General features: G+C 46.9%; 1 pseudogene and 2 gene segments (V, D, J or C); all 3 read right to left on the bottom strand.

Annotated features, from left to right (window-relative positions):
• Positions 1-4374: 4374 nt before the first annotated feature.
• On the bottom strand, positions 4375-5458 carry LOC107546783. The segment is given in 2 exon segments: positions 4375-5254; positions 5339-5458. Coding segments are annotated over 2 exon segments (480 nt in total).
• A 2383-nt stretch (positions 5459-7841) lies between these two features.
• On the bottom strand, positions 7842-10290 carry LOC100079579 (annotated as a pseudogene).
• Positions 10291-13323: 3033 nt separating this feature from the next.
• On the bottom strand, positions 13324-14357 carry LOC107547387. The segment is given in 2 exon segments: positions 13324-14143; positions 14229-14357. Coding segments are annotated over 2 exon segments (522 nt in total).

Here is a 14357-nt window from a genome sequence, read left to right as displayed (position 1 = left end):
CTCGAGCTGCGGTCCTACCTGACCTCCTACAGGGGAAGGTTTGTGTCTGGACACACCCTCACTGCCGGGTAAAGTCCGTCTCTCTCTTACACAATACAGGGCCTTGTCCTCAGTATTCAGGCTGTTCGTTTGCAGATGCAGCAAGCTGTTGGCGTCATCTCTGGAGATGGTGAATCTGTCCTTCACCGATGAGGCGTATTCTGTAGTTTGTGAATGAGCTTGGTTACGTATCACTGCGACCCACTCCAGCCCCTTCCCTGGAGCCTGGGGGAGCTAGTACATGCAATAGTCACTGAAGGTGAATCCCCTTTATAGGTGTAATACACTCTCACCTCTGCTCCTGCTCTGACCCCAAAATCTGACATCTGAAGAGGTGGGGTCAGGTCACTGCAAGGGTGGAGATTCAGGTTGATGAGTGTCATTCCCCCCCATTAAGTCCCCGTCTCTGTAGTGATGACAAAAAAAGTAGTGTGTGTCATCCTGAGACAGTTCTCCTCCACCTTGCAGCATTCTGGGTTCACTATCCAGAATCCAGTGGTTGGGTTGGGGACAATCCCTGAGGTTCAAGGCAACTTTCCCCCAAGGACAGAGGATGTTCCTGAGGGCTGCTGGGCTCAGGGCTCCTGCCTACCCCTCCCCTGGACAAGGGTCACTGATGGAACCTGGCCGGCCGGGTTCCTGGGTCTTCATGCACTGAGGGACATGTAGATCAGAGAGGGGATGACAAGGAGCTGGAGATGGGGATGCAAACTTTGGCAGGGGAAAAGACACATGTTTATGTGGGGATGTACGACCTAAGGGATGGGTTGAGTTCTCTGGATTCTGGATTCTCTGGAATCTCCTAATTCGCCACTGGCCAGGCCCAACTGTAAACTTCCCAGAGTTCAATCAGGATTTGAGATGCATAATGAACAGAGTTATAATACCCTTTTTAACATCCACCTTAGCAGGAACTGAACACTTACAGGGCCATAACGGTAACACAGTCAGGAAGGAGTGGGTGATCCCTGGGAGAAAGTTGTGTTCTGGGCAGTGAGAGGAAACCACAGAAACCAAACAGAAACTCCTTCTCTGCCATATTCTCCACCTGCTCCTGGAACTGGGCTCCACCCTCTTCTGCCAGCCTCCTCCTGACCGCCTGGAGAGGAATGTTTGTGCCTGGGATCACACTCATTTCCCTGTACTGTGTATCTTGCATAGTAATACATGGCCGTGTCTATGGGTGTCATGCCGTTCAGCTGCAGAGAGCTCATTCTTCGAAAGTCTCTGGAGATTGAGATTCGACTCTTGAGAGAAGGGGCATAGCTGGTGTTGCCATGATAACCTATATACCCCATCCACTCCAGCCCATTCTCCTCGAACTGATGGATCCAGTGCCAGTAGTAAGCACTGGTAGTGATGGAGAAGCCAGAGAGCACCCAGGAGAGTCTGAGGGACTCTGAGGGCTTCACAATTCCTGGGCCAGACTCTGTCAGCTGGATCTCAGACAGGACCCCTGGGAACAAGGAGAGACACAGTGAATGGCACACAGGAGAGACTTGTTCTCTATCTCTCTCTTTCTGAAATCCTACAGACACTCACAGCGGGGAGCTGTCAGCAGAGAGAGGAGCAGCCACTAGGATTTCATGTTCTTCTAGACCAGGAAATGACATTTTACCCTGAGACCTCCAGCCCAGGCTCAAGACAGAGACTGACCCTTCCCAGCGTGGGCCTGCTATTTCATCTGGGAGCCTTGGGTAGGGGGTGGGTGGGATTTGCATAGGGGAGTCTCGTTCCAAGTAAAAAGGAGAGGGCTCTGTACTTGGGGGAGTCTGTCCTGTGCTGTGTCAGGGATGGAGAGAATTGATTTTTGCCTGTGACCTCAGCTCTGGTCAAGACTCCATTATCCAAGAATTATCTCAATTCCTTGGGGATGGACAGGGATCTGACATAGGTAGGCTGTGGTTACAGACTGTGACACTGTGGGTAAATGCCCTCCATAACAGCCATTTCGACTCAGATCTCCCCACTACCTCCAATCAACATTTCCCAACTTGTGACAACCCTCCCCCTGAAAATGGATTTTGAAAAACAGAAAAATATTCCCAATCTCCAAATGGAAAAATCCAGGCTTAGAAAATATTAAAGTTAGATTAGTCAAACCAAGTGTTTTTTTGGAGGTGCATGGCTGAAAAGTCCCTGTTTATTCCACAGTCAACTTAAAGCCGGACTCTGTAGTCTTGCAGGTCTTGTTCAACATGTGTCATGCTCCATTTCAAAATGCAACCAGGGACATGGAAACTGGAGTGTGAATTTACCAGGGAAATGTGACCAATTTACCACACTACCTGGAGCTGCTGTGTGTTGATGCCTGGGTCCTGAGACCCAACAAGACTCACAGGTGATTATCTGTCACTTCGTGTCATAGAGCAATATGGATTGAATGAACACTGAAGGAAACTGAGGTTGTGTGTTGGCCTACACTGGGAAGCTGGTCACCATCCCAGGCATTTTTTTCTATGCTATTTAAGTGATTACTATGCACCAGGCAGTGTATTGAGTGCTGGGGTAGATACAAGCTAATAGAGTTGTACACAGTCCATGTCGCAAATGGAGTTCACATTTTTAATCTCCACTACAGATGAGGTAACTGATGCACAGAGAATTGAAGTGACTTGTCCAAGGTCATACAGCAGATGCATGGCAGAGCTGGGATTAGGATCAATGTCATTCTGACTCCCAGGCTGTTCCTCTTTCCACTAGGCCAAACTGTATACTACCAGACTTCCTGAAGCCTGTGACCTAAACTGGACAATTTCCCACAATGCAGAGGGGGGCAGATTCATTCAATCATATAAATTGAGTGCTTACTATGTGCAGAGCATTGTACTAAGCGTATGGAATGTATAATTTTATGACAGAGGCAAACCCTGCCCAACAATGGGCTCACAGTCTAAACAGGGGCAGGAAATTAATGGAGGTTGTGAAACAACCAAAAATCAAATGTAACAAAGAATTGAAGCTTTACTGCATCACAGGGTGGGCAAGTGTTGAGAATGGTTGCTAGCAAGATGCACAAGTTACTGCGTGTGAGGAAACCAAATAGGACGCAGGTGCATGGGCAGGGAAGAAACCTTGTTATTAAGATGGTGCAAAGCACTGCCTCAAACCATGCAACATAGCATGGACTGATGGGAGACCATGACATTAGGCAGGGTAGCAGTGAGGAGTGGAATTGGTCTCCCTGAGCTGAGACTCTGTGGACATAGGGAGACACAGAGACAGTCTGCAGAAAAAATAGAGACAGACCTGCAAGCAGAAACTTCAGCCATCCTGATGGATCTGTTCAGCCCTGTGTGAGCCCATCGTTGGGCAGGGATTGTCTCTATCTGTTGTCAAATTGTACATTCCAAGCACTTAGTAGAGTGCCCTGCACATAGTAAATGCTCAATAAATACAATTGAATGAATGAATGAGTTCTTCTGTGAAAGTGCCATCTATAAAAATTGGTTGCAAATACAGTTATGACAAATGCTCTCCCAGTTGCACAAAACACCCAATCAGATGTATTTATTGAGAGCTTCCTGTGTGCAGAACACTGAGCTAAGTTTTTGGGAGAGTGCAATAAAACAGTATAGCAGCACAGGTAGACCCATTTCCTGCCCACAGTGTGCTTACAGTCTAGAGGTGGAAGCAGACATTAACATAAATAAACATGTTATGGGTAAGAATCAAAGTGCTGTGGGGCTGATGGAGGGATGAGTAAAGGGAGCAAACTCAAGTGCAAGGGCAGCAGAAAAGGGAGTGGGAGAAGAGGAATTGAAGGCTTATTTAGGAAAGGCTTGTAGGATAGGCTCCAGTGTGATGGTCTGTCCAGACAGTTAAAGGCCTGGAATAGGTTAAGTGCAGCTTGACTTGGAAGATCAGCTGCAGATTTCCCAGGGCCTGCCTGAGAGAAACACCCTGTACATCAATGCCAGTCACCTAGGAGAACCTGCCCACCTGATGACATCAGCTGGAGCTCAGCAAATTCCAGAGAAGGGCTTGGGGAAAGTGGCAGGTGGAGAGGAGGCAGAAAGGTTGAAGAAGGTCCAGAGGAGGAAGGCAGATCTTTCATTCTCTCACTGAACATGATCCAAAAAGAGACCCTAATTCTGCCTGGGACCTAAGAATTTCATGGTAGGCCTGAATCCATGGGAAATGGCTATGTGAATTTCTGCTGTTTTATAGGAAGCTGGGAACCACAGCTACATTATGAACAAGTGAAAGAGTGGCGAAAGGGTATGTTTGATTCTAGTATTTGCCTAAATCCTTTGAACCAACTATTCTTACCATTTTTAGTTTCTGCTTTTGACACTTTTCTGGACTGAGTAATCAGGCTCTTTCTCTACCTTACTTAAAGACTGTACTTGTGTGTTAATAGCTTATGAATGCATATACTCTCCCCGGGCATCAGCCCCCCTCCCTTCCTTTGCTTCCTGCTTTGCCTCTCTGTGTCTCCTTCCCTGCACCAGAGCTGTCTGTGTAGGTCCCTGGGGGTCTGTGTTGGGTCACTGCCTGAGTAAAGTGGGGTCTCATTTATACAGACATTATGTATACTGACTTAACTGCAAACATTGTAAACTAAACTGTGATTCCTGAAACACAATTCTGGATAGATTCCATTAGGTTCATAGTTAATCTCAATTGTATTGCCACTCATCTGCCTGCTTTGGAGGGATTTTCTGAGATATTTATTAGATGTAGGAAAAATCAAGCTCTGGTTCCCATTTAATTTTACATAACAATGGGATTTTATGATAGGTCTTGTTTTGAAATTGTTAACAACCTTAATAATAGAATTAATGCTTAGTCTTAGAGGCCAGGGCTATTGTCTGTGGTCCCTGCTGTTCTGCTCCCCAGCCAGCTGGAGCCCAGAGATCCTCCCAGGGTTTCTGACAGGCACAGAATGTGGTTTCTCTCACTGTGTTTGTAGCACAGTAATACAGGGCCGTGTCCTCAGTTTTCAGGCTGTTCATTTGCAAACTCAGGAGGCTGTTGGCCTTGTCCCAGGAGATGGTGAATCGGCCTTTCACAGAGTCCGCATAGTTGGTTCTACTATCATCAGTATCAAGCCAAGCGACCCACTCCAGCCCCTTCCCTGGAGGCTGGCGGACCCAGTGCATGTAGTAGTAGCTGCTGGTCAATCCAGAGGCTTTACAGGAGAGGCTCAGAGACCCGCCGGGCTGTTTCAAGTCTCCCCCGGACTCCACCAGCTGCACATCACCCTGCACACCTGCAAACACAGAAACAGCATCAGTCATGAAAACAGATTCACTCACATACGTTATTTGTATTAGGTGCATCTTCCCCCATTTACCTTGGAGCAGGGCCAGGATAGAAAACAGACTGAAGGCAGACTGCATGGTGGGGGTTTATGAGGACAGTTCTGGGGGCAGGAAGGGAACAGCAGAGACAGAAGTTCTGGGGCTCCTCTCCCAGAGCTGCAGGGACAGGGGCCATGCAGGCTTTAATCAGGGCTGGAGGGGTCTAATTTGCATCTCCTCCTCTCTATAAAGGCACAGCAGCCACCTTCTGGGATTGAGTCCCTGCCCTCTGCCTCAGACAGAAGGGTCCAGCAGAAGCTCTAGTCAGATTCCCAGAGATGCAGAGAGAGAGAGAAACCTTCAGGCATTGGTAGGATTGAGATGAATCACACTGTGATTGAGAAAAAAAAGAACCAAAGACTGTCTGCCTTCAAATGCTCAATCTTCTACAAACTGGCATTGCAACCATATGAATTCCTTGATTAATAGTAATAATGTTGGTATTTAAGTGCTTACTACGTGCAGAGTACTGTTATAAGCGCTGGGGGAGATACAGGGTAATCAGGTTGTCCCACATGAATCTCATAGTTAATCCCCATTTTACAGATGAGGTCACTGAGGCACCGAGAAGTGAAGTGACTTGCCCACAGTCACACAGCTGATAAGTGGCAGATCTGGGATTTGAACCCATGACCGCCGACTCCCAAGCCGGGCTCTTTCTATTGAGCCACGCTGCTTCTCTACTGCTCTGTTACTGTTCAGCTGCTCAGGCGTGAGTCCTCAGAAACAATAGCAAAGTTAGAAGGAAGACAGGGAATGTCACTACACCCTGAAGAAGTCTCAGTGGTGGCAGAACACATTCCAGCTGGAAAAACCTAAAAGGGAAAGACTCACCAAAAAACCCGGCAAACAACTTAGTTCCAAAATAATAATAATATTGTGGGTATTTGTTAAGCACTTACTATGTTCTAAGCTCAGGGGTAGATACAGGGTAATCAGGTTGTCCCACGTGAGGCTCACAGTCTTTATCCCCATTTTACAGATGAGGGAACTGAGGCCCAGAGAAGTGAAGTGACTTGCACACACACAGCTGACAAGTGGCAGAGCCGGGTTTCAAACTCATGACCTCTGACTCCCAAGCCCGGGCTCTTTCCACTGAGCCATGCTGCTTCTCTAGTTTTCAGTTAGCAAATGATCTACAAAGTGAAGGCTCATCACAAGGTCAAGTGTGGATAACTTTTCAATCTCAGACACCTAAATTAAATTAAAGCAGGACACACTTTGCTAATGTTAGAAACTACCTATTCTTTTCTGTTATCTCTACCTGAAGGCAGTCTCGGCAAACACCCAACCTCCCTTGCCTAAAATGGTCTCTGTCCTGACCACCAGTGTTCCCCAATCCAGGTCCCCCCTATGCTAGGCCTCTTCCTGCCTCCTCCAGGTGTGACACTATCAGGTCCACCTACCTAGAATGCAAGGGTTGGGGACAAGTTAATAAGGGGTGGAGATTCTGGTAAAAAAATACCTCTCCACCATTTTTCCTCACTCATTCATTCATTCATTTAATCATATTTATTAAGTGTTTACTGGGTGCAGAGTACTGTACTAAGCACTTGGAAAGTACAATTCAGCAACAAAGAAAGACATCCCCTGCCCACAAAGGCCTCACAGTCTTGAAGGAGGGAACAGACAACAAAACAAGTAAACAGGTATCAGCAGAATAATACTGAGCATTTCTAGCCCTAAAGTTCAGAGGGGATGGTGGTGTCCACTGATCTGTACACAGTAAGTGCTCAATAAATAAATATGATTGATTATCTTTGTTGCTCCTTTGACAATCAATTCAAGCTACAGGGCCCATGAGAGTGAGCAGGCAAGAGCACCTCAGTAGGATCATTTCCCCAAGTGGGCTAAGGAGGGCTCGCTCAGGGATGCTCACCCCAGCTTTGGAGGGGCCCCCCAGTCTCCTCACCCCCTGGGGCCAACCCCAGCCCAAGGTCCCCAAAGTTCACCCCGGGGGCAAGGACAAGTCAAACCTCTTTCCCTCCTCCTCTCCAGTGGATTCCCGGCTCAGACCAGCAGAATGTGACAGTTACAGACACATTTGGATAACTACGGTACTTGTTAAGCACCTACTATGTGCCAAGCACTGTTCTAAGTGCTGGATGGCTTCCCTCATCGCCCCCTGTGGGCCAGGCCGGGCCTGCCTGTTGTGTGGGGTAACCTAATGGGTCCATGTGCAGGCAGGAGAGAATCCATGACATAAAGAAAGCAAAGCATAGCTTGAAACCATACAACATAGAATGGATTGATGGGAGACCATGGCATTAGGCAGGGCAGCAGTCATAAGAGGGATTGGTCTCCCTGAGCTAAAGCTGATCGAAGATAGGGAGACACAGAGACAGTCTGCCAAAGCAGAGGCAGACCCTTCAAGCAGCAACTGCATCTATCCTTCCTGGACCTTTTCAGTCTCTATCACAGTCATAGATAAGAGTTCACCTGTGGAAGGGCCATCTATGAAAATGTATGGCAACTACAGGTGTGACAGATATATCCTCAACTATACCTAGCACACAAAACATCCAATTAAACAGGCAATCACTCATACTTACTGAGCACTTACTAGGTGCAGAGCCCTGAACTAAGTACTTTGGAGAGACCAATACAAAAAATATAGCAATCAATCAATTGTATTTACTGAGCCCTTACTGTGTGCAGAGAACTGTACTAAGAGCTTGGGGGAGTAGAATAGGATAACAGACACAATGAGCCCACAGTCTAGACGGCAGAGCTGGTAGACCTATTTCCTGACCAAAATAAGCTTACAGTCTACAGAGGGAACAGAGGTTAGTATAAATAAATAAATTATGGGTGTGTATCAAAGTGCTGTGGGCTAATGGAGGGGTGAATAAATGGAGAAAATCCAAGTGCAATGGCAACCGAAAAGGGTGTGGGAAAAGAGGAATTGAGGGCTTAATCAGGAAAGACCTCTTGAAGGAGAGGATCCCATGTGATGGTCTGTCCAGACAGTTGAAGGTCTGGAATAGGTGAAATGCAGCTTGAACTAGCAGCTCAGCCTCCAACTTCCCAGGGCCTGCCTGAGGGAAACACTCTATACATCACTGCCAATCACCTGGGAGAGAGTGTCAGTGAGATGGCATCAGCTGCTGTTCAGCCAATTCCAGGGAAAGACTTGGGAAAAGTAGCAAGTGGAGAGGGAGCAGGAAGGTTTAAAAAGCTCCAGAGGAGGAAGGCAGATCTTTCACCTAGCTATTGCACATGATAAAAAAAGACACATGAATCCTGCTGTGGCTTAGAGGCACCTTGCAACAAGCCTGGGTCAATGGGAAACAGCTAAGTAGATTCCTGCTGCTTCTTAGGGAGCTGGGAACCTCAGCTAAATTATGGACAAGTACAAGTCTAGGGAAAGGCTATATTTTATTCTAGTATCCATTTTAATCCTTTGAACTAGCTACTTACTATTTTTGGTTTCAGCTCTTGAGCTTTTCTGGATGGAGTAAACAGACTTTTTCTTTATCATGCATAAAGATGGTTCTTGTGTGTTCATATACCATTTATTTTGTTAATGAGGTGTTCATCCCCTTGATTCTATTTATCGTGATTATGTTGTCTTGTTTTTGTCTGTCTCCCCCATTTAGACTGTAAGCCTGTTATTGGGCAGGGATTGTCTCTATCTGTTGCTGAATTGTACATTCTAAGTGCTTAGTACAGTGCTCTGCACATAGTAAGCACTCAATAAATACTGTTAAATGAATGAATTAATTCACATTCTCACCAGGCATCAGTCCTCCTCCCTTCTCTCTTTTTTCCCTCCCCTCTGTGTCTCCTTCCCTGCACCAGAGTCTGTCTGTTGGGGTCTGTGTTGAGCTGCTGTCTGAGTATAGCATGATTCCATTTATACAAAGCACTATATTTACTGACTGAATTGCAAACATTTCCTTGGATTGATACCACTAGGTTTATATTTAAGCTGAATCTTATTGCCACTCATATGGCAACCTTGGAGGGATTTTCTGAGAAATTTTTTAGGTGTAGAAAAAAACATGCACTGGTTCACATTTAATTTTACATACTGATGGGAGTTTTGGCAAGAGCTTTTTTTGGAATTGATAAAAACAAATCAATAATAAAATAAGTGATGGGGGTTAGAAGCCAAGACTGCTTTCTGTGGTCTCTGCTGCTCCGCTCCCTGCCCAGTGTCAGCCCAGGTATAATAATAATGATTAATAATAATTATTGTATTTGGTAAGTGCTTAATATGTGCCAAGCACTGTTCTTTGTGCTGGGGTAGATTCAAGATGATCAGGTTGTCCCACGTGGGGCTCACAGTCTTAATCCCCATTTTACAGATGAGGTAACTGAGGCACAGAGAAGTTAAGTTGCTTGTCCAAGGTCACACAGCAGACAGGTGGCAGAGCCAGGATTAGAACCCACATCCTCTGACTCCAGGCTGTGCTCTTTCCACTAAACAATGCTTGAATCTTCCCAGGGTTTCTGACAGGCTCAGGACATGGTTTCTCTCACTGTGTCTGTCTTTTGCACAGTAATACAGGGCCGTGTCCTCAGTTTTCAGGCTGTTCATCTGCAGGTGCAGCTGGCTGTTGGCATTGTCCCTGGAGATGGTGAATCGGCTTTTCACAGATTCTGCATAGTAGGTGCTACTACCATCAGAATAAATTAGAGCGACCCACTCCAGCCCCTTCCCTGGAGTCTGGCGGACCCAATGCATACTGTAACTGCTGAAGGTGAATCCAGAGGCTTTACAAGAGAGGTGCAGAGACCCCCCGGGCTGTCTCACATCTCTCCCAGACTCCACCAGCTGGACATCACCCCGGACTCCTGCAAATACAGAGACGTGCATCATGAGAAAAGTGTCACAAACACACACACACACACACACACACACACATTAACCATATCTCTCACATCTTTCCTCAATTACCTTGGAGCAGGGTGAGAATGAAAGACTGAGGGTAGACTGCATGGTGGGAGCTATGGGAGAGTTCTGGAAGAAGGAGAAGATTGGCACAGACAGCGGGGCTGGGGCTCCTCTTCCAGAGCTGCAGGAGTCAGGGTCCACGTGGGCTTTAATCAAGGCTGAAGGGGCCCCAATTGCATTTCCTCTGCTCTATAAGAGCACAGCAGCCACCATCTGTCCTCAGCCTCAGAAGGAAGGACTTGGCAGTGCCCCGGGGACATCGCTGGGAGATGTCTGTGGAAGAGCACTGCTGGTTGGAGACAAAGGGATTGATTCCCTCTGCTAACTGGAGACTCAGTTCCTGGGCTGACATGCCCACTTTTTAAATACCAATTTTAACTTGCGTTCTCATTTTTGGCAGTCGGCCTTTTCCTTTAAATTATAGTTTATTTAGACAGATACATTTAAACTGCTATAAAACATTGGTGTTCTCTATTAATGGATCAATTTGTAATTTTTTTAGTGAAAATCAAATAACCATAAACCTTAATCTGTGCATATGCCTTCCGTATCATGTAAAGCCATAATCCTTCTCCCAGTGAAGCTCCCAGCCCATGGTGTGTACATATACACACAGTGGAATAGATCTCCTGCCCCAGATTTTTCTGGCACAGACGACCCAGGGAATGGTCTCCTCCCCTGACCATGGGACAGTTGTTCTACTAATCAATTTAGCATTAGATTATGATATCCACTTAGGATAAATAGGGGCAGATCTCTCTAGTGTTTTAGTATAGGTACCTTTATACTGACTAGAATATTAAAATGAAATACTATCTCTGAACATTCAAAAAATTAAAAATTTTTCCTTATATGTACATACACTTAATGGTATTTTCTATGTGTTGAATATGTGTCAGGCACTGAACTAAGCCCTGGGGTAGATATATGCTAGTCAGGTTGGATACAGTCCTTGGCCGCAAGGACTCACAGTCTTAATTCCCCATTTACAGATGAGGTAACTGAGGCAAAGAGAAGTTAACTGATTTGCCCAAGGTCACAGGGCAGGTACAAGGTGGAGCAGGGATTAGAATGCAGGTCCTTCTGACTCCCAGACCCATAATCTACATAATAGGCCTTGCTACTTCTCTATAGTTCTACTGCTATGTTTATTTTAATTACAGTTACAAAATATTTAGAATGTTTTGGTTTTCATTTAATCTTGAGAAACAGCATCACCTAGTGGAAAGAGCATAGACCTGAGAGGCAGAGGACCTAGGTTCTACTCCCGGCTCCACTCTGTGCCTGCTGTGTTGCCTTGTGCAAATCACTTAACGTCTCTGTGCCTCATTTCCCTCATCAACAAAATTAGGATTCAATACCTGTTCTTCCTCCTACTTAGATTGTGTGCTCTATTTTGGTCTTGATTATCTTGTATCTACCCCAGTACTTAATCCAATGCTTTTCCCATAGTAAGCACTTAACAAATACCACAATTATTCCCTTGGGACTTCAGGATTGTATTTATTAGGCAGCTGTGTGCTAAGTACTGTGCTGAGGCAGACACAACCTAGTCCCAGTCCCCATCCTAGTGACAAGGTGTAAGAGGGAAAATAGTTCTTTTAAGGGCATTTGAAAGATGAGGAAAATGCGGCACAGAGAAGTGACTTGTCCAAGATCACACAGCAGAAAATAGGCAGAGTTAGTATTACAATGTAGATTCTCTGACTTTCCTTGTAGAGTTCTTTCCACTGGGCCTCTCTGCTTCCCTGTAAAAAGTGTCTTGTGGGAAACTATCTTTTTGTTAGGGCTTTGACTCCAGTCAAGTCCAGTATTGACTGAGGGCATGATGGATGTTTGAGAAATAGAGAAAATAAACAGAAAAGTTGCTGCAGCTATCAAGTAGTTGAAGATCTAAGAATGGAGGGAAGCAGGCAGAAACTGAGGAAAATCAATAGGTTTGGGTGGACAAACAGACGTTAACAAAAGCAATGTGCTAATACCTGACCTTTGGAGGCTGACCAAGAAGAAGTAGTAAAAACTCTTTTTCCTCCTTGGAATCTGGCAATGGTCATTCCAAGAGAACCTGCAGACAAGACAGTGGTCATCTTGGTCCCTCCTCTCCTCTGGCTCAATCCCTCTGAAACACGTTTACCTCCTCTCCCACCCTCCTTCCCACCATCAGACTTTCTGCACAATGGGGCAAACGAGCAACCAGACCACAGATGATGATGGTGGTATTTAAGTGCTTACTTTGTGCCAAACACTGTTTTAAACACTGGGATAGATACAAGCTAATCAGAGTGGACACAGTCCCTGTCCCAAATGGGGCTGACAGTCAATCCCCATTTTACAGATGATGTTACTGAGACACAGAGAAGCTGTGACTTGCCCAAGGTCACACAGCAGATAAATGGCAGAGACAGGATTAGAACTGAGGTCTTGCTGACTCCCTGGCTTATGCTCTATCCACTAGGCCATGCACAGATCCAACTCTGTAACCACTACTGCTGATCACCAGGATGCAACAGGAAGAGCAGGTAGGAGTGGACAGGAGACTTTAAGATCATCTTCTAGGCTGTGAGCTTGCTGTGGGAGGGAAACACGTCTACCAACTCAGTTGTATTGTATTCTCCCAAGCATTTAATACAGTATTCTGCACACACATTAAATAAATACGCCTGATGATGATGATGAGTGACTTCTGCCTAGAGCCTGGATTGATAAGGTCTCTGGGTGATGGGAGGAGTCCTTGATATATCCAGGAGAGTTTGGGATTCTGGGGAGGGCTATGAGGAGAGCGGGGGTGGGAGATGGAGGATAGAATAAAACAAAGAATTGAGAAAAAGTGGGATTCAGAGCTGAGAGACCCCAAAGGTCCTAGACTCTGCCCCAAGTAGCTCTGGGGCCAGGAGCCCGGGAGCCTGTAGGGTGTGAGGCCCGTGGCAGGTTTGCCTATGATTGGAGAGATGGGTCAGGCAGGGCTCAGGAGTCTCAGATGCAGCAGCTCCTTCCAGCAGCAGGATTGAAGTGAGGGGGAAGAGTCTGTCTGCCCCTCAGGAGGCGTCTATGCTGCCTATCTTCCCATCACCTGGCCAATCCTGCCCACTGTCCCTCACCCTGACTCCTGGGTTCCAAGTCACCAGATTCTCCTACTGCTCCCAGACCTCTGACCTGAGATTAACCACTAACCACTGAAACTATTTCACTCACCAGTGGAACTGGTACCCACCTTCAGATGCCCTCTCTGTGAGACGCGCTAAGCTTCTGGAGGACAGGGACCGAGACTACTTACTCTAATGTTCTCTCCCAAACACGTACTACAGTGCTCCGTACACAATAAGCCTTCAATAAATAACACTCGTTCTACTCCATGCCTCCAACTCTGCTCTCAGGGCTTAATCCCCCACCCTCTAGGGGGAAAGCTATGCACTGAGCTGGGAGAGGAAACCACAGACACTGAACAGAAACTCTTTCTCTGCCTCGCTCTCCACCTGTTCCTGGAACTGGGCTCCTCGTGCTCAGTGAGTCCTGAGCTCCCCCTGCTGCCCAGCCTCCTCCTGACCCCCTGTAGAGGCAGGTTTATGTCTAGGCTCACACTCACTGCCCCACACTGTGTCTCTTGCACAGTAATACAAGGCCGTGTCTGCCAATGTCACGCCATTTAGCTGCAGAGAGAACTGGTTCTTGGACGTATCGGCTGTGATGGTGATGCGGTTCTGGAAGGCTGGGTTGTAGTATGTGCTACCACTCCAGTATCCCATCCACTCCAGCCCCTTCCCAGGCTGCTGACGGATCCAGCTCCAGTAGTAGCTGCTGCTGACTGAGCCCCCGGAGACGGCACAGGAGAGTCTGAGAGTTTCCGAGGGTTTGACCACTCCAGGGCCGGACTCCAACAGCTGGAGCTGAGACAGGACCCCTGGGAACAAGGAGAGACACAGTGAACCCCACACAGTGGAAACTTGCTCCCCACTCCCCCTTTCTAAAATCTCACAGACACTCACAGTGGGGAGCTGCCAGCAGGGAGAGGAGAAGCCACCAGGATTTCATGTTCTTCTGGACCAGGGAAACCACGTCTTCCCCAGAGACCTCCAGCCCAGGCTCAGGAGAGAGACTGACCCTCCCCATCACAG

This window comes from Ornithorhynchus anatinus, chromosome 14, assembly GCF_004115215.2.
Source record: "Ornithorhynchus anatinus isolate Pmale09 chromosome 14, mOrnAna1.pri.v4, whole genome shotgun sequence".
NCBI lineage: Eukaryota > Metazoa > Chordata > Mammalia > Monotremata > Ornithorhynchidae > Ornithorhynchus > Ornithorhynchus anatinus.
This window is presented reverse-complemented; position numbering and strand designations above follow the sequence as displayed.